At 33.2% G+C, this 20,229-nt stretch overlaps 1 protein-coding gene across 2 annotated transcripts in view; it reads right to left on the bottom strand.

Annotated features, from left to right (window-relative positions):
• EXOC5 (exocyst complex component 5) overlaps window positions 1–20,229 on the bottom strand; it is a 59,501-nt gene that overhangs the window by 7,030 nt on the left and 32,242 nt on the right. Inside the window, exons 8-17 of one of the 2 annotated variants that reach the window (XM_027572118.2) lie at window positions 20,046–20,090; window positions 19,798–19,938; window positions 18,739–18,821; window positions 17,294–17,503; window positions 15,576–15,723; window positions 8,501–8,609; window positions 4,717–4,837; window positions 3,645–3,731; window positions 541–649; window positions 142–357 (exon numbers count right to left, since the gene is read on the bottom strand). In XM_027572118.2, the coding sequence (XP_027427919.1) occupies window positions 142–357; window positions 541–649; window positions 3,645–3,731; window positions 4,717–4,837; window positions 8,501–8,609; window positions 15,576–15,723; window positions 17,294–17,503; window positions 18,739–18,821; window positions 19,798–19,938; window positions 20,046–20,090 (1,269 nt within the window). Of the gene's footprint in view, window positions 1–141; window positions 407–540; window positions 650–3,644; window positions 3,732–4,716; window positions 4,838–8,500; window positions 8,610–15,575; window positions 15,724–17,293; window positions 17,504–18,738; window positions 18,822–19,797; window positions 19,939–20,045; window positions 20,091–20,229 lie in introns of those variants that run through there. The other variant, XM_027572119.1, reaches the window with a different exon arrangement.

Raw genomic sequence — 20,229 nt, 5'->3', positions numbered from 1 at the left:
TTAAGAAATGTTAGATCTGTCTCACTATAATATCAGCAAGTTTTAAACTTTTCGGTAGTGATTATAAGTCAGCATGCATTTTTAATGGTCTGACTTATGTTCTTGAGCCTATTTACAAGTTTTATATTTGTGAATACATACCTTGAAGTCTTTGGCACACTTCCTATATTCAGCTACATCACAAATTGCTAACATGCCACCCATACAACTGTAGGAATATTGTTGAAGATGCTCATAAATAAGTCGATGAAAACGTACTCCAAGTTCCATCAAAACTGTATCCACATTCTTCCCATCCATGGAATTTTTAATCTTTTCCACTTGCTTTCTTACATAAGCACAGACTTTAACACAGGCCTGTAAAATTTTTTCTACACTTATTACATAGAAATGTGTATCAGTTTAGCTAAGGAGAAAATACATACAGTGTCTCATTAATTTCTAAGTATAAAAGAAAAAAACTTAAGAGCACAGTAAGATACACCAATGAAAAAGTTAAGCATAGTAGGTATTACTAGTATACTGAATTATTTTACTCACATTAGTATACTGAATCAAAACATTGTTTTCATCCTCTGGCTTAAAATCTGTTTTCTTTTGTTCTGCAGCCAAGATATGCTTCATCTGTCCAATCATACAATTTAACGTCCTAGAGAATTAAGAACACCATATATTTGACCCATTTATTTTAAATTTACTTTAATTTATATTATTTATACTAAATTGAAATTATTTAATTTCAGAGCACCATAAAATTATTTACTATTGGTAGACTTTAGATTTTAGAAAAAATAAATTCTAGGTCTTGCTATCAATGAACTCTTGGTTTTATTAGCTTCCTGCTCTTGCCCAATACTTTATTTAAGGTAATCTTAAAGATCTTAGAAACCTGTCACTAACTTACTTCCTGTTACCATATACAGACTGGTTAGGAAGAGGGGAAGATAGAGGGTTAAGACAAATGGCCGTTTGGAAGAATTAGTGAGATGAATAGGAGTTCCACAGTCTAAGGACAAGCAGGAAGCTGAACAAATGGTACTAAAGACTCAGTTGAGAAATGAGAACATGGGTTTGTAGTGGCACCAATAATGTTCAAGTTATATGCTATTCTCCACCAGCAATCAGCCACCCAGTTATGGGAATAAAAGGGCCTGCACTGCTCCAAAACCTTGGATCTATAAGATAGTTAAGGTGAATGGAAACAGATTTTAGGGTAATTATAAGGGACTAATTTAAGAGATGGATCAAACAACCTAAGCATAATAATGAATAAAGAAAAGGATAGCAGATTGGCAAAAGATAAATATATTAAGGGCTAGAGTTCCTGCTGAGGTCAGAAAGGTTATGGAACTGGAAGAACAGGAGGTTGTGAGCAATGAGTGGGATATTCAAGTTTAAGGTTTTTGTTATCAATGATAATGAGGTCTAGTAGGATATGAGAGTAGGTGGCTAAAGTGAAGATGATCAAGAAAATGAATGGGTCACACACATGGAAGTAGAAATAACCTAAGATTTAAGGTTAGAAGAAAAACTGTAAGCCAGATGCCCAAATCCTCAATAAATGTAGGAGACTAACATAAATGACTGAGAGATGACAGCAATAGGAAAAGATGTGAGTTTCAAAGGCAAAGGAGTTCTGACCTAACACCTATAGATGGATACTGGTCTGAAAAGATCAGAGAAGAGATCAGGTGAATGCTCTGCTCACCTCTTGGCCCCATGGTACATGGGCAAAAAAATTAGAAGTTCACATTCATGAGGCCACTACAGAATATTGTGCTTTCAATTAATCAACTAGTGCAAAGACTCTGTGATTAAGGTCTATACAGAAGGACATTAAGAAGACACCAAGGAAATACATCTTTCTATTTCTCTGAAAGTTTAACATATCCAACCTCCCTATGTCCCAAATATGATTTTCAGGTATGATTCTGAGGTAAAGCAAGAGGAAACAAATTAAATTAATATGAGGGATTTAGGTTAGGAAAATACATACTTCTTGAAGTGATGATTATAATGTGTACAATATATCATACACATAATTATATTAAATGAAGTTATATATGGTTCTCATATGGTCCTGACTAAAAACAAAAGGGAGAGACCACTTTTAGGATTATTCTAAGCATATAATTCAGTAAATTAGTCTCAGTAATTAATTTTATAACATCCTATTTTTCCTAGTTTTATTCTTCAATTTTATTTTTCTTACCTTGATTATCATATACTCAATGGTAATTCTGGATCTTAGTGAGAAGATAATTGGGAGGTAAGCTGCAAGTTTGATACTGATAAAGTAAAAATTACTTAATTTTTTGTAAATTAGAGTAGATTCCAGGCTATCCTTATACAGCACTGAAACTAACTTGCATTCAAATATGCTTTCTTAAACAGAAGAGAAAGGAACAGAATTACAGTAAGTAAAAAAGATATGCCCAAATCTAGTAGCATGGGCTTTAGAATTTGAGTTCCAGCTCTACCACCATTAACTGTGTTATCTTATTAGCACATTACGTAATTTCTTTAAGCCTCCATTTCCTCATGTGTAGAACAGAAATAGTATTTCCTACCTAATAAATAAAATAATACAGGTAAAGTTCCTTGCACTGTGCCCAGCACACACCAAATGCTTGATAAGTGGTAACTATCATCATCATCAATATATGCCCACCACGTCATCTCAAGAAAAGAGACCCACTGCTCTATACTATGAACAGGTAATTAACTACAAAAAGTTATAAAAATTTTTGAATGCAGTCTATATTCACTTAATGAAATTCACTTACAGAAAACAAGTATATTTATTTAAAGCATTTCAGATATAAGCCTAAAAATTCAAATGAAAATAAAATCCTCTATGTTACATACCATTTTTAAGGAGTCTGGAGAGAGAGAGGGAAAGGAGGAGGAGGAGGAGGAGAAAGTGGTGGCCTACAAAAACGGTTTTTCAATTGAATCTAGTTTAAAAGCATACCTAAACATACTGAAAACCTTTTCATGCTGCATTTATAATGGTGTTTTTACAATTTAAAAAATATAAGAGAAAAGGAGGGGCGACTGGCTGGCTCAGTCAGTAGAGAGTGTGACTCTTGGTATCAGGGTTGTGAGTTTGAGTCCCATGTTGGCTGTGGACTTTAAAATAAAATCTTTAGAGACGCCGGGGTGGCTCACTCGGTTGGGTGTGGGCCTTTGGCTTGGGTCATGATCCCAGGGTCCTGGGATCGAGCCCCGCACTGGGCTCCCTGCTCCGCAGGAAGCCTGCTTCTCCCTCTCCCTCTGCCCACTGCTCTGCCTACTTGTCCTCTCTCTCTCTGTCAAATAAATAAATAAATCTTTTTAAAAAAATAAAAAATAAATTAAAAAATAAATAAATAAAGTAAAATCTTTAAAGGAGTGCCTGGGTGGTTCAGTTGGTTATACATCCGACTCTTGATTTAGGCTCAGATCATGATCTCAGAGTCATAAGACTGAACCCTGTGTCTGGCTCTGTGCTGAGCATGGAGTCTGCTTGAGATTCTCTCCCTCCCTCTGCCCCTTCCCCCAATGCTCTTTCTCTCCAAAATAAATAAATAAATCTTAAAAAAAATCTTCAAAAGTAAATAAACATAAAGAATATAAGAGAAAAGGTAAAACTAACAACTTGCCTATCAATGCCAGTATCCAATTTCATCTCCATTTGTTCAATTATTTCTTTTTTCTTCTGAAGGCATTCAGATAACTTGGGAGAAGAGCTATTGAATGTTTAAAGGGAAAAAAAATCACATTAGTAGCCTTGTAGAAGTTTTTCATATGCACATGTGTACTGTTATAAACATTTATACATACACATATATTATTTTAATTTGCTCACAAATCCAAGAAGCACATAAGTAGTTATGACTATGCCCAATTCAATACTAGGAAATTATGTAGTATTACTATGCCTAATAGTCACACTAGGAAAAATTAACCAGTTAAACGAGAAGGAAGAGGAAGATTTAGATTTATTACTTTCATCTAAGAGAAGATATCCCTTAAGAATATAAATATATGTGCTTTTGCAATTTTGGGATTATTTGGTTTCCTTTTTAATTAGATATCTGTATTAACAGTAAAACAAAAACAAACACCAAAGGATATCACCAGAGTCTTAAGAATATAATAAATTACACTAATTAAAATTTGGAGACTAATAGCCAATCCAGCTGTATTTAGATTTCCTATATTATAAAAACAAATTTGACAATCATATTTGCCTTCTGAATGTCATCTCAATGTCAAAAACACCTAAACTATTAAGGAACCTGCAACCCTAATAGTTATGTGAATTCTGTGCTGTGTGGCATTACAGCTCTTAAAATAGTACATTTCCTTTTAAAGTGTGATTCAGGGATCACAAGTGATCTTTGAGATTGTTTTTGAATTAATTTCTTGGCATATCAATGTGTACAATAAAATGTTTAAAATTTTATCTTTTATTTTTCCTTTTTAAAAAATATTTTTCCTTTTTAATAACAGTACACATACAATTTTATAAGGCATGTTTACGTATATTCTACCTTATTTATTAATCCTCACATACTTTAAAAGTTCACATAAATTGAGATATAAACCAAACCTTATTTAATGCCTTATTAAAATCTGTCCTCTTAATCTTATAAAATTTTTGTTGCATATCTTTATACATAGAGCATTATAACGGTCACTGAAATACCAACAAAAATCAATTTGACTAACCTTATTAGTGGCATAAGGTGATCATTAAACTGCTTGTCAAAAAGATGAAAAATAGTATTGGCCTGTTGCACAACATCCAAAAAATAGAGATTTGCATTCCTAGAATCTGAAGAAGGAATTCCTAAAATTGGAAGGCATGTACATATTAGAATCATACTTGAAGAAATTCATCTTGGCAACAGAAAAAAGAACACGGTATCATGAATAAAAGTAACTGCTATTTTAATAAATTAGCAATGATTTTTGTGGACAGAAGAGTAAAATTAAGTTTAATAACTTAATAAAATGAATCTAAAATTTTTACATGAAAATTTTCACCATCTACTCAGACTTCATTTGCTGAGATAAACCAAAAAATAAATCAATAAATGAATCATCTTGGACTATATCTTCTTTCCTTTCCCACTCTCATGCCCAGTGGTTCCACATGAGCCATGCATACACTTCCACCATTTTTCTTATAACAAGGCCTCATTATCTCCAGTAATAGTTAAAATAATTTTTTATTAGTTTCCTGGGTTCAAATCACTTTATCTTTTTTGCTATATATTGTTGCCAGAGTAACATACTTAAACTTATACATTTCACTCATCTTGCTCTCCATTATTACCTCAAAAATATTCAAAGTCTCCTCACTCTCTAAAATTCATGGCATTCAAGCGACTCAACATGCTCACTCCAAAAAAGAGAGCTGACCTCTCCAGACTTCAGTTTCCTCTTTTTTGTAGAAGAGCAGTAGATAAACTCTAAGGTCCATTCTAACCTTAGATGTTTGTGTTTCTAGCTAAAATTAAAAGGCATAATGGGCTAGGGAAAATATTCACATATGAGAAAATAAAATTAATACCCAGAATTCTTTATAGGATGATGATTTTTTTCAAAGTTTTAAAAATGAAAGCAAAGGTGTTTCATTTTCCCATAAAAGACAAAATCACCAACTGGTAAGAAAATTAAAAGCTCCAACACAAACTTACAAGAGAAAAAAATAAAGTCAATGCACATGTGGAAAATCCTTACTATTAATCAAAGTTATTAAAATTAAGGTAATATTTATGTATATTTTTAACCACTAAAGTTTTTAAAAGAATATTCAATGTTATGCAGGAGAACTGGTATATGCAACAGCACTGTTAATTAGTGCAAAAAACCCTTTTGGAAAAGGCTTTATGTATAGAAATTTTAAAAACTGGTAACACACTTTGTGTGGGTTTTTTTTGTTTTTTTGTTTTTTTTTAAAGTAAACTCTAGCCCCACTATGGGGCTTGAACTCATAACCTAGAGATCAAGAGTCAACATGCTCTACCAACCGAGCCAGGCAGGTGTCTCTGGTAACATACTTTGCTCTGCTAACTTCACCTCTGAGATTTCATACAGAGAAAATAATTCAAAAGAAGGAAAACACTTTAAGCTCTACAATGTTCACTGCAGCATTATTTATATTACTAAACTGCTGAAAAAACCCAGTATGTCTAATAAGAGGAGATAGTTAACTTTATTTAACTTTATAATATATACACATGACAAAATTTTATACTATCATTAGAAATAATAGCAGTAAGTGCTAACTGAATGGCTGCAAGGAAGAAAATTTATGAATTATAAGAGACATTTTCATCCTACCAGTAAACTTTCTAAGTCCTTCCAAATTGTGAATACAGCTACTAAAATGAAGATGCTAGATTTCCATATGAGCTAAATAATAAATCCTTCATACCATATGGACTCAAATTCTTGTTACTTTTTCTCATTATCTTCTTTAATCTTCTTAATATCTTTGAGGTATTATTATCCCAATACAAATTGCCACATTTAGTCATTTGCAAATGGCAAATGTTAAATACCTGATGTCAAGAGTCTGCTGTAATTGGGATGCCTGGCTGGCTCAGTCAGAAGAGCATGCGACTCTTGATCTTGGGGTCATGAGTTTGAGCCCCACACTGGGTATTGAGATTACTTAAGAAAATAAATTAATAAACTTTAAAAAACAAAGGGTCTACTGTAATTAAGTTTAAAAAAAAGCAGGATACAAATGCTTATCTACAATCATGACAGCAAATTAAAAAATGGGTAAGAATAAATCACAAGTTTACTGAATTATGGGTAATTTTGCTTCAGTGTTAAAAAACTAAAAAGTGATGTGATAGACAGTCAATAAACATTTTTGAGCATCTGCTATGTGCTTTCTAAGTACTAGATAATAATGATGAATAAGACAGATAAGATTCCTAGCCACAAGAGTATATATGCTGTTCTCTTAAAATACTCTTTCTCCAAATACTCCATTTACTCTTTCACTCCATTCAGCTCTCTAGTTCCTCTATCCCCTCAGAGAGGCATTCTCTAAAAAAAGCCCTCTGCTCCTGAATTCCCCATCTTACCTCCCCAACACTTCTCACAATCTTACTCAATTTTATTTTTCTTCATTGCACTTTCTAGTCATTTGTCTATCCTATCCCTAGGAACGAAAGCTCCGTGAGTGCAGGAGTAGGCATTTAAAAGGTATGTGAATGAATTCTGATAAGTGGAGGCAGACATTAACAGATGAAAATTTCACTGTGCTAAGTGCTACGAAAAACATTAATTCAGTGATGAAATAATGAATAACTAGGCTGGGAGTAGAGGGCTATCTTAGAGTAATCCACAAAAGCCTCTTTAAGAAGGTGACATCTTAGTTAACTGAGATCAGAGGTTGAAAAGTCAGGCATGAGAAGTGCTAAAGGAAAAGGGATTGGGGGATGGGGGAATGCCTGAGTGAGGAAAAAAAAAGAATGAAGGCCAGAGTGGCTGATGGCTAAGGTAGTGAGAGGAAGTACAATATGAGAAGTGGATGAATACTAACAGGAGGACAGATCAAAAGCAATGCTTTTGTAAAGTTTGTTATTGTTTTTCCCCTAAAATTAATAGGAAGTCCCTAAAGGGTCTTAAACAAGGAAATGATAATCAAACTGTTATGTGGAGTCAGTAGTGGAGAGGTGAGAATGTATACAGAAAGGCCAGTAAGGAATGGATAAAGATGATGGTATTTAAATTAGGGTGGCGTTACTAGAGCTTGGGAAAAGTAGATGAATTTGAGTTGTGTTTGGAAGTACAGGATTTGCTGACAGACCAGCTATCAAGTTTGATGAAAAGGAAGAAATAAGGCAACTCCTATGTTTGGGGCCTGAGCAACTAGTAAATAGTAATGCCTTTTAAGGACATGGGGAAGAATGGGAGTGGAACAAGTTTAAATGGAAGATAAAGAGTTTCAGTGGGGATTATGTTAAATTTGAGATGCACACTAAACAGGTGGAAAGTTCAAGGAGGGAACTACATTAATTCGGCTGGAATTTAGGGAAGAAATCATTATTAACCTATTAATACCAGTAAACCTGAAAGACCAAAAGCAAAAGAAAAATTTTAATATGAATCTATTCCTTTCCAGGCTTATTTTGGAATATTTTCCTTTCTAAACTTTACATTACTCAACTGCTTCAATCAGAATTGCTGTCACCTTCAGTTCTGCTCCTTTGACATTTTGTAACTTATAGCATTGTACCACATTCTGCCATACACTGTAGTGACTTATGTAGCTTGCCCTGCCCTGCCTGATGTAATAAGAGAACTGTCTCTTTGTGTAACTTTCTGCACCTGACAAACTCTTGCATTACAGATGCTCAAAAAGCATTATTCATTGCATTGAACTGAATTTGACATAAAGAGTTGAATATATACAAAACATTATGCATATAGTTAATCAAGCATGATCAAAGGAATTTAACGCAAAATATAACACAAATATACTTACCAGCAAGTCCTGTTTCCAAAGCATAATCAATATGCTCAATACATAAAAATTCCACAAGAATGGTAAAAATTCTAAAGGCATTCCTTGGTAAATCAGAAGGATCAGAAAGCTTTAAAAACAAAAACCAAATACATTACTCCTAAAGTCTATCTTTAAAAAAAGGGCTTTTTTCTTTTTTTTTTTTTTAAGCAGTCAACTTTGTATACGATGTACCCAGTATTCAGGTATCAAAATGATAACATATGCCTCTTCCTCTCCACCCCCAAAGCCTCTCTCACATACACATATAGTTACAATGCTCCATATTTATCTACAATTCTCCTGGCTTAGACTAGATCAGTATTTTTCTCACCTGGATTGCAATCCATTAGTGGATTGCGACAAGAAAGAGGGAAGAGAAAAGACAATAAATAGGAAATAAAGTATAATGTACATGTTAAAACCACATATAGTTTTATGAAATACACATACACACAAAAACATCATACACATACACATACATATAACAAATATCCACTGGACTGCTACGTAAAATCCATTTCTTATAGGTTGTGGTCAAAGAAGTTTCAGAGCCACCAACTTTAACAAAAGCTATTTTAGCAAAACTCAGAATAAAAAGGATTCTCTATTCTTCTGGGGGGTGGGAATGGGGAAATCGGTAACAAATGCACTATAAAATATGACAGGCTCAAATCCCAGCTTTATCACTTCCTCTTTGAGTAAACCCTTAAGATATTATTTAACCCCACCAGGCCTCAATTTCTTTATCTGTAAGGCGGGAATAATATTAACAGTACTTACATCCTAGTCCTGAGGTGAGAATAAAATGTAAAAATGCACATAAAATATTTTTAGCACAATGTATGGCACACAGTAAACTTACAATAAAAAATGTTCATTTTGCTGTTGATATTGCTGATGATTAACTACTCAGAAGAATTATTAGTAATTATGGTGAGAAAATGAAATCTCTCTTTAAAAAGTTAGAAAACTACCTCTCAACATCTTATAACTGCTTCCTGTATTATTTATCAACTGATTGTTGCCTCTTTTAGTCTATTCATTTACCTTTCTCAGACTAATGCTTATTATCTGATATAAAGAGCTGGGAGCTGAAGTGCATAACCCCTTTAAAAACCCTATTATAAATACTGATTTGGTATTACTCAATTCCCTTCCTGATCTTCTTAATACCACCTCAAAGTTTACTCTTCACTAGTCGCTCTACCACAACCTTCACCTCCCTTCTTTGCTCACTGATGCTCAAAAGATGCCCTTAACAAGCAATAAAGAATAAACTTTTCACCCTTCTCCTGTTTACATTCATATATCCATGCATAATTGATAGAAAAGGTAGACAGAAAATTGATAGGCAGACAGAAGATGTAAACAACCCTGTCAATCAACTGGACCTGACATTTATAGAATACTCCATCTAACAACATCAGGATATACACTTTTTTCAAGTATACACAAAACATTTACAAAGATGGATCACATCCTGGACTAAAACAAGTCTCAACAAATTTAAAACAGATTCACATCATACAAAGTATGTCCTCTAACCACAACAGGATCAAATTTGAATCAATAACAGAACTAAAAAATACCCCAATATCTGACAACTAAAACACTTCTAAATCACTCTTGGGCCAAAAGAAATCAAAAGGGAAATTTAAAAGTATTTTGAACTGAATGAAAATAAATACAACATATCAAAATTTGTGGCTAAAGCTTACCTTAGAGGGAAATTTATAAGACTAAATATTTATATTAGAGAAGAAGAACGGTCTCAAATCAATGACCTCAGTTCCCACCTTACAAAACTAAACAAAGGAGGGCAAATGAAACCCAACTAAGCAGCAGAAAAGTAATAAAGAGTGGAAACTGATGAAACACAAAAGAATAGAGAAAAATCAATGATACCAAAAGCTGATTCTTTGGGAAAATCAATAAAACTGATAAACCTCTAGCCAGACTGATTAGGGAAAAAATATACAAATTACTGATACCAAGAATGAAAATGTGACATCACTATAGATTCTACAGATATTAAAAGAATAAGGAAATATCATGAACAACTTAATCCCAATAAATTCAAACATTTATGTGAAATATACAAATCCTTAAAGACATGAACTACCAAAGCTCAATTAAAAAGAAATAGGTACCTTAAATAGTTCTAAATCTATTAAAGAAGTTGGATTTGTAGTTAAAAAGCCTCACAACACTGCAGGCCCACATTACTTCACTGGTAAATTCAAGCAAACATTTAAGGAAGAAATAATATCAATTTTACACAAACTCTTCCAGAAAATTAAAGAGGAAGAAATATTTTCCAACTCATTCTACAAGGCCAACATTACCCTGATAACGAAAACTAGACAAAGACATTGTGTGAAAAAAATATATGTATAAGTCAATATCCCTCATGAACACAAACACAAAAATTCTAAACAAAAGTTCAGCAAACCTAATCCAACAAAATATACACAGGATAATACCTGATAACCAAGGGGGGTTTATCAAAGGAATGCAAGGTTAACATTTGGAAATCAATGTAACTCAGCATATTAACATAATAAAAAGAAAGCATTTGACAAAATCCAACACGTAATCTTATAAAAACTCAGAAAACTAAAAATAAAAGCATTTCCCCAATCTGATAAGGAGCATCTGTGAAAAATCTATAATTAATATCATACTTAATGGTGAAAGACTCAATGCTTTATTCTTAAGATCAAGAATAATACAAGGTGTTTGCTCTCACCACTTCCACTCATCATTGTACTGGAGGTTCTGAGCAATGCAATAATGCAAGAGAATAAAATGATAGGTTTCTATACTAGAAAGGAATAAGTAAAACTGACTTATTGGCAGACAACATGATAGACTATTTAGAAAACCCTGTGGAATCTACAAAAAAAAAAAGCTACTACAACTAATAAGTTTGGTTAGGTTGCAGGTTTAAAGTCAACATAAAAAATCAACTGTTCTTCTATATACTAACAACAGAGTATCAAAAATATAAATTAAAAAATACCACTTGCATTACATTAAAATAGCACAAAAAATATTAAATACTCAGGGATAAACCTTGTGTGCTAAAAAATTACAAAACTCTGGTAAGGAAAATTAAAGAAAACTTAAATAAATGGACAGATACACTTTATTCAAAGACTGAAAACTCAATATTATTAAGTCACTTCCCCACAAACAGAACTATAGATTCAATGCAATCAAAATCCCAAACTTTTTTTCCCCAGAGACTGACAAACTGGTTATAAGACATATGAGGATGCAAAATAATTTATATAAAAATATTAGGGGACTGACACTACCTAATTCAAGACTTAATAATTACAATGATCAAGACAGTGTAGTATTGGCACAAAGACAAATAGGTCAATGCAACAGAATAGAGTCCAGAAACAGATCCACATATAAATTGTTAAGCAGTTTTTGACAAAGGTTCCAAAGTAATTTAGTGGAGAAAGGATAGTCTTTCCAATAAATAACGCTTAAACAACTGGATACTTAAATGCAAAAAACTGAACTTTGATCCATATATCATAGGACATGTATAAATTAACTCAAAACTGATTATAGACCTAAATGTAAAACTAAAACCCTAATAAGATATCACTACACACCATTAGGCTGTCTAAAATTAAAAGGACTGATCATGGGGCGCCTGGGTGGCTCAGTTGTTAAGCGTCTGCCTTTGGCTCAGGTCATGATCCCAAGGTCCTGGGATCGAGTCCCGCATTGGGCTCCCTGCTCCGCAGGAGGCCTGCTTCTCCCTCTCCCACTCCCACTACTGGTGTTCCCTCTCTCGCTGTGTCTCTGTCAAATAAATAAATAAAATCTTAAAAAAAAAAAAAAAGGATTGATCATACCAAATGTTGGAGATCATGGGGAGCAAATGAAACTTACACATTGCTGGAGGGAATGTCAAATGAAACAACAACCTTGGAAAATAGTTTGGCAGTTTCTTTAAAAAGAACTACCATATGAATCAGCCATATTGCTATTAAGTATATATCCAAGAGAAATGAAAGCATATGTCTGCATAAAGACATATACATGAATGTTCACAGCAACTTCATTCATAATAGTCAAACACTGAAATCAATCTAAATGTCTATCAGTAGTTAAGCAGATATACTGTGGTATATTCATACAAGGAAATACTACTCTGCAATAGAAAAGGAGCATACTAATACACTCAACAACATGGATGAATTTCTAAATAATCATGCTGAGTGAAAGAAGCCAGAAACACATGTACATATTATAACATACCATACACTATTTATAAAAAATTCTAGAAAATTAATGAACCTCTTAAAGACATCCTATTTAGCTTTCAAGACTCAGTCCTCAAATGTTGCCTTCTTTTTGAAAACAAATCTATAGTGACATAAAGCTGATCAGTGGTTCTCTGAGGATAGAAGTGAAGGGAGAGGAAAGGGGGATTATAAAAGGACAAAAGGAAACTTTTTGAGGTGATGGGTCAGTTCATTATCCTGACTGAAGTTGTAGTTTCAGAAATGTAGACATAACTCATCAAAGTTATGAAATTGTGCAGTTTAAATATATGCAGTTTACGGAATGTCAAAAGTATCTCAAAGTTATTTTTTTAAAAAGGAAAAAAAGTACCAATCTGCTCATTACACTGCCCTTTTTAAATAATCCTTTAAAGTTTGCATCATCATCTTACAAGGTCAAGTCTAAATTTCTAACCATGGTGTACAAAGAGTTTCTGTTTACCTTTGCAATTTCCTTTCTCATTACTCTCCCATGTACATTTTTATTTCAAGCATTTTATGCTGCACATCTGATCTTTGTATATTACTTTTTACATGTACTATTCTCTGCAAGAAATCACCTTCTTGAAGATATCCTATGTAGCTTTAAGACTCAGGTTTAAAAAGTCCCCTTCTTTTTGAAACCTTTTCAAATAAATACTCTTCCTCAATTCTTTAACCAGGCAGAGCTGGTTGCACTGTCTTTGGTCCCAGCAGGGTATACCTATTTTGTACTATAAGTTTATATGTCTACCTCCTTTCTCCACACTATTCAAAAGTAATATATATGTCTTATTTTTATATTCTCAGTGCCTAACATAGCAGCTGGTACAAAGTAAACACATGTTTCTTGGATCAGATTGTGAACTTCAACTGAATTTCTATCTTGTAACTTTCCAGACAAAAGGTCAGGACACTGAGCTAGTTACTATGATTCAAACAACATAATGTTGACAGCTTCAGGTTCAACGATCTTTAGAAATATTTTAACATATTTCCAGCATTCAGAAAACTAGAGATAATAATTTACCAAATATACCCATCACCCACCCACATGTGTCATATCTTTTTTTTTTTTTTTAAGATTTTATTTATCCATTTGACAGAGAGAGACACAGCAAGAGAGGGAACACAAGCAGGGGGAGTGGGAGAGGGAGAAGCAGGCTTCCTGCAGAGCAGGGAGCCTGATGCGGGGCTCGATCCCAGGACCCTGGGATCATGACCTGAGCCAAAGGCAGACGCTTAACGACTGAGCCACCCAGGCGCCCCCAAATGTGTCATATCTTAACATTTTTTCCAAATGTACTTTAGATTTTTTTTTCTTTTGGGGGGGTAAGGGGAGTCCTACATATGGATAAAGTCCCTTAGGTACTCCTCCGTCAATGGCAAACACTACCCTGAATCTATCATGCTCATGCTTGTGCATATCCCTAAACAATATAAGGGTATTCTTCTACTTTTTAAAACTTTATCTAGTGGTATTATACTGAATATATCTTTTCCCCATCTTGTTCTTTTCACTCAACACTGTATTTTTGAGATTTTTTTTGTTGATACATGTTGATACTCTAGTCATTTAAATTGTTGTACAGTTTTCTAGTGTATGAACAATGTCAATTTATCAATTCTCTTTTCGAGGCACACTTAATTTGCTTCTAATTTTTCACCATGATAAACAATGCTGCTATGATGTTAGACATGGCATGTAGACCTATGAGTTTCTCTAATGAATTCCAAGTTACTATCCAAACTACACCAATTTTTACTTCCACTGGTAGTGTAGGAAAATTTATATTGCTCCACATCCTTACTATCATCAGACTTAATTTTTGCAGACTGAGACAGTATTTTCCCGTTTTAAGTTTCATTTTCCTATTAGTGAGACTGAGTATCTTATTGGTAATTTACATTTTCTGTTATTTGTTTACATGTTTAGTGGTCGAGCCAGGTTTTGAGTCCACCTCTGGCTGACTCCAGAGACCTCACTCTTGGCTATCACATATAATGGAGTCAGATGACAGTTTATTTACTGAGAACCCACTATGTGTGTTTATTAGTCTTTGTTTTCTATTGATTTATATTTATATGTATAATTTATACTGATTTACTGTCTATCAATATAAAATAGACATATATATCAATACAAATAAAAAAATTAAGACTGCCTCAACTCTCAGTTCTACTGCTTAAGAAGTATGTATCTCAGTTTCTTCATCTGTAAAATGGAATAAAAACCTCACAAGGTTGTTACAATGATTAAAGGAGCTGATGTATATCTAAAGTGCTTTGGAACATAGTAAATGCTATACAATTATTTGCCACTATTATTTGTTTTACATAATCTTCTGCTAGTAATATTGGTTACAAATATCTTCTTGCAGACTGTGACTTAGCTGTTTCCTTTGTTAAAGTGTGTTTGGTGGAAAGAAATTCTAAATTTTAATGGAGTCAACTTTTCCTTTGATATCTGGGTTCTTAAGACATCCTTCTTTCCCTAATGCTCTATTTCTTTATGAGATGGCTTTAAACCTCCCTTTCATATCTTGATTTAATATATCGTACAGAAGAAAAATTTGGTATGTTCAACTTTTGAAATTATATTAAAATACACTTTTAAATCTGTTCTCCAAAACAAAACCTCTATCATTTTTTATTACAAAAAATAGTTGTTCCTAACCAGAGAGCAGATTTATATCTTACTATAAACAAGGCAAAGATTAAAAAACACAACCATTTAAATAAAATAAATTTATAACTACTCTTACCCTATGACATCTTTCAAAGGCTTGTTTGGTTTCTTGTAAAAGATTAACCACCACTTCTTGAGATAGGAAAGTTTCCCCATGAGTATCGATACTTGGCCCCAGTGGTAAGTTGGTACGTTGTCTAATTCTCTCTTTCAAATCCTGAATACTAATGCATCATAACAACAAATGAAAAGAGAACACTTTACTATACACACATTTCAATTTCAAGTAGTCTTCAACTTAGTATATATCAACAGAGAAAAATGGACTAATTGCCAGACCTAAAGGTTCTAATTCCAATAATTAGTTCTGTAAAGTGAAATAAGCTTTAATCTCTAAACATAAGATTTTCAACTGAAAAATGAGTATATTTGGAGTTGTGACCTTTAAAGTCTCTTTCAGCTCTATAATTCTGACTCAGTAGCCAAAAATTTCTTGTTTGGTTTCCTTATGAAGTGGACTATTCCAAATAAGTTAATATAACTAAATGGTCCTGCTTAAAATAAACTTTAAAAATTTAGTGCTTTTTAAATATATTTAACCAGTTGAGCATACTGCACATTTCTTTATCATTATTAAACAAGATATATTAAACATAATTTAGCTTTTCTTAATGACTGAGGGTTACTTTGAACATTTATTTTATGGTGGTATCTTTAGAAGGCTGGATTTCTTTTGCTCCTAGAATACCTAGCTCTAGACCACTATGAACTTCTTTTTTTTTAAGATTCTATTTTTGGGGTGCCCGGGTGGCTCAGTTGGTTAAGCATCTGCCTTCAGCTCAGGTCAGGATCCCGGAGTCCCGGGATCAAGCCCCACACCAGGATCCCTGCTCAGTGGGGAGCCTGCTTCTCCCTCCTCCCTCTGATCCTCTCCCTGCTCATGCTCTCTCTCATTCTCTTGCTCTCAAATAAACAAATAAAATCTTTAAAGATTTTTTTTTTTTAATTAATCTCTACCCCAACATGGGGCTCGAACTTACAATCCTGACATCAAGAATTGCATACTCCACTGACTGAGCCAGCCACACACCCCAACTATTTTTTTTTTTAATTCTCATGATTGTTCTTTAGTTTTTCTCTTCCCTTACTTGCTGCTGCCTTTCAGATGTCACTTCTTATTCCTAATTATAACCTCTCCCTGATCACTATTTAGTATATAACAAACCGGAAAACAAGAAACTGATTCGAGTGTACTCTGTACTCTAATTATATGGCTCTGCATAAGTCATTCTGCTTCATTCTAGAATCAAACTGGTTCCAGACAGTTGAGATCTGGATAACAGATGCCACCAATCCTATAGCAAATCATTTTCTTCTAGTATGTGAATAATCACAGGTTTTAAGGTATTAATTAAATAATTTTATGCCCAAGTCATTAAAAAGCTCAGGGCACCTAAACTGTAAACTATTTGCTATTTTTTCCCACACCTGCAACAACAAAAAATGATGTGCTTCCTAGTTAATAACCCGGAATAATTTACCCAGGCTGGAAAAAAAAAAGGAGACTATAGAACTCTTTATAGTGCTGGTATTCTGCTTTACATTTTAATTACATTATGTTAGGTCATTTCAACATGTTGTTCAAGAGACAGGATTTGATCAATGGTGTAAATAAGCTGGGTTAAATGAGGTCTTCACAGAAAATTCACTGTCAATATTTGACAATTTTGTCCAAATATGATAAAGTTCTTAAAATCTTTAGTTTTAACTATAACATTTAACAGAAACACTCACCCTCCTGTGCCAATGGATCTCTTTTGATGGTTTTTTGAGTCATAATAGCGCTGTAGGATCATAGCACTTCTGCTTTTCAAATATCCAGTCTCCACCTCAATATAGTTCTCCAAATAGGAAATGAAAATGGATTTGATAAGCTTTGACAAGAAAGTCTGTTTATCAGTACCTAAGTTAAACTCCATCAATTTGCTGGAAAGGTTTGTAGTTCTTTTCATGGAAAAGGGAGAAAAAAAGATTAATGTATATTTCAGGTATAGTGACAATACTAAGGAATATGTATTTTTACAATGTGATTTTAATAACTTATGTTAAACCACCATTTCTTAAACCTTGGAAGGCACTTAGGATACAGACAGCAGCTGCATAGGGCTATATATAAAGTAGAAGGGATATTACAAACAACACTGTGGCTTAGAAAACTGACTAGGGATAATCTCCTAGGGATGACTTAGGGGAAGAAACCAAGGCAACCAACCAGTCTAGAAATGGCAACAGCGGCAGAATGACTTCAATATGTTCTAATGCCATTCATGACATGGTACCCCACGTCAGAATACTGAGAGATCTACTTTCTGTTCATTCTCTTTTGTCTTTGTCCATATGGACTTGAATTTTCTGTTTTACATTATTAAAGATAGGCTCACAATAAATGTTGCTGGGATGGACTGCCTGATTATGGTCACTTTTGAAAACCGTCCTCTCAAAATGATGACACTGATGAACAACAATAGGACTGGGAAAAAAAACTCCCTAAGCAGCTTCTGATACAATATTTCCAAATGTTACACTTGTATTTACAAAGCCCAAGGCAAATTTTCATATCAGACTTAAGGCTGAAATTGTCATTTGTTAAGAATTTGTGACTTTCTTGGGCACCTGGGTGGCTCAGTTGGTTAAGCGACTGTCTTTGGCTCAGGTCATGATCCTGGAGTCCCAGGATCGAGTCCCACATTGGGCTCCCTGATCAGCAGGGAGTCTGCTTCTCCCTCTGACCCTCTTCCAGCTCTCTTGCTCTTTATCTCCCATTCTCTCTCTAATAAATAAAATCTTTAAAAAAAAAAAAGAATTTGTGACTTTCTCAATTTCTAAAGTTTTAACTGCCAGATAAATGTAATTATACTATGTCTTAGAGAAAAAAATTAAATAGTGAACTAGCTTACAATTAAAACCAGAAACAAAATTCTTGAGTCTTAATGTAAAAAAAGTTACATTAAAGTACATGATTATACAGCATAATATCCAATTCCTTAAGTTAACATGCTAAGAATACGGCTCTTTGTACAACAGTAGTCTATATAACCAAGCATTTAATGCTAAAAGGTATATTACTATCTACAAACTGTTACTCAAAAATACGTGAATACTTCATTTCCTATTTAAAAAAAAGGAAAGAAAATCTGAGATGTTACTATTTTCCTATTTTCTAGTAATTAAAAGCATACCTTGTATATAAATCATAGAGATTTTTGAGATACTGCTCTGCATCAGACTTCCTACATTCTTCTAACTGGTCTTTCACAAAACTCTGAAAAAAAAGTCAACATTTTATCAATTAAGTAAATATTAAATTATATATTTTTCTCTAAAATTATTCCACATTCTTGAATTGTTCTGATTAAAATACAATGGAAAAGGCAATGCATAGAAAATATACCAATATAAAAAAATAAGAAAACAGGTTTTTAATTTTTAATGCTTCTCATATTTACCTGTTTATAGCACTCTTAGGAATAAGTATTAAGAATTTCAAAATTTCTTTTGAAACTGGCCTATCTTGCCTCATAAAGTACATTTAAAAAACAAAACCTGAGGCTATACTGATATAGTCAATTCCTTAAGAAATAGCATTTCCCAAACTGTGGACTGGGTAACCCTAGTGTCCCTTGAGACATTAACAGGCATTACTCTAAAATTTTAGACTCCTGTTTTCAGAGAATCACAATACATATTAGTGCTGTTAAAGGATATTAAGAGTCCTGAATTGTGTTTTAAAAACAAACACTTCTTTAATGTTGCTTAATCCAGTAGTAAACATAGTTAGGAAATGTTGCTTTAATGTACAGTGTTATGGGAGTCAAGGTTGTAAATCAAATTACTGTTTTTTCTTTTCATGTTAGTACATATTATAAAAAATTCTATAGATTGCACTTGTAATTCTTACCCAATTTCACAAATGCCACCTATTGGTCAAAGTGAGGACCCAATAAAAATAAAAATCTGAGGTTTCCCCTCTACAACCTGTTATAACTACTACTGCTGCTGGAATAAATTTCAAATATGCCCTGATGTTACTTAGTGATCATGGTTAACACCTTTTTTTCTTGATGAACAATATTTTTTACAAAAGCATGATACTGTCATTCCTCTCCCCTTCACTGAATAGATTACTATCCCAAAGGGCATTACATGAATAAACTATATTTTTAAAAAACTTTTAAAACAGAGGGAAAAAAAAAATCACATATTGCCTTAAGAACTATTTAGTCATTGTTTAAAATTACCTGTAGTTTGACTTCAAATACATTTTGAATAAGTTTAGCCAGTACTGTTTCTGGATTACTAAAGATATCTCCAACTTGTTTGTTCACTCGTTGGCAAAGTATCGCTGCATCTTCAAATATATCATTTCTCAAATAAGCACCCTAAACAGAAGCATTTTACATAGTGAATATGTAATTTTTAAATGGTTTTAAAAACACAAATTAGCATAAAATAAAATAAAATCCAATAAAGTATACTATTATGTTACCTCCTGGCACTGCTTTATATAAACATCAACACAATGGGAATAACCCTACGAAGAAGAAAGAAATACATCATCACAGTTCTAGTTTAACAATAATTATAACAGTAATAATCTCAATAAAAAAGTTCTTGTATGTAATAAAGCTATGTCTATGTCCTAATGAATCACCAATAGTAATAGTTATTGG

This window comes from Zalophus californianus, chromosome 6 (genome assembly GCF_009762305.2).
Source record: "Zalophus californianus isolate mZalCal1 chromosome 6, mZalCal1.pri.v2, whole genome shotgun sequence".
Classification (NCBI taxonomy): domain Eukaryota; kingdom Metazoa; phylum Chordata; class Mammalia; order Carnivora; family Otariidae; genus Zalophus; species Zalophus californianus.
Note: the sequence above shows the minus strand (reverse complement) of the source record. Positions and strands in the feature narration are given on the sequence as shown.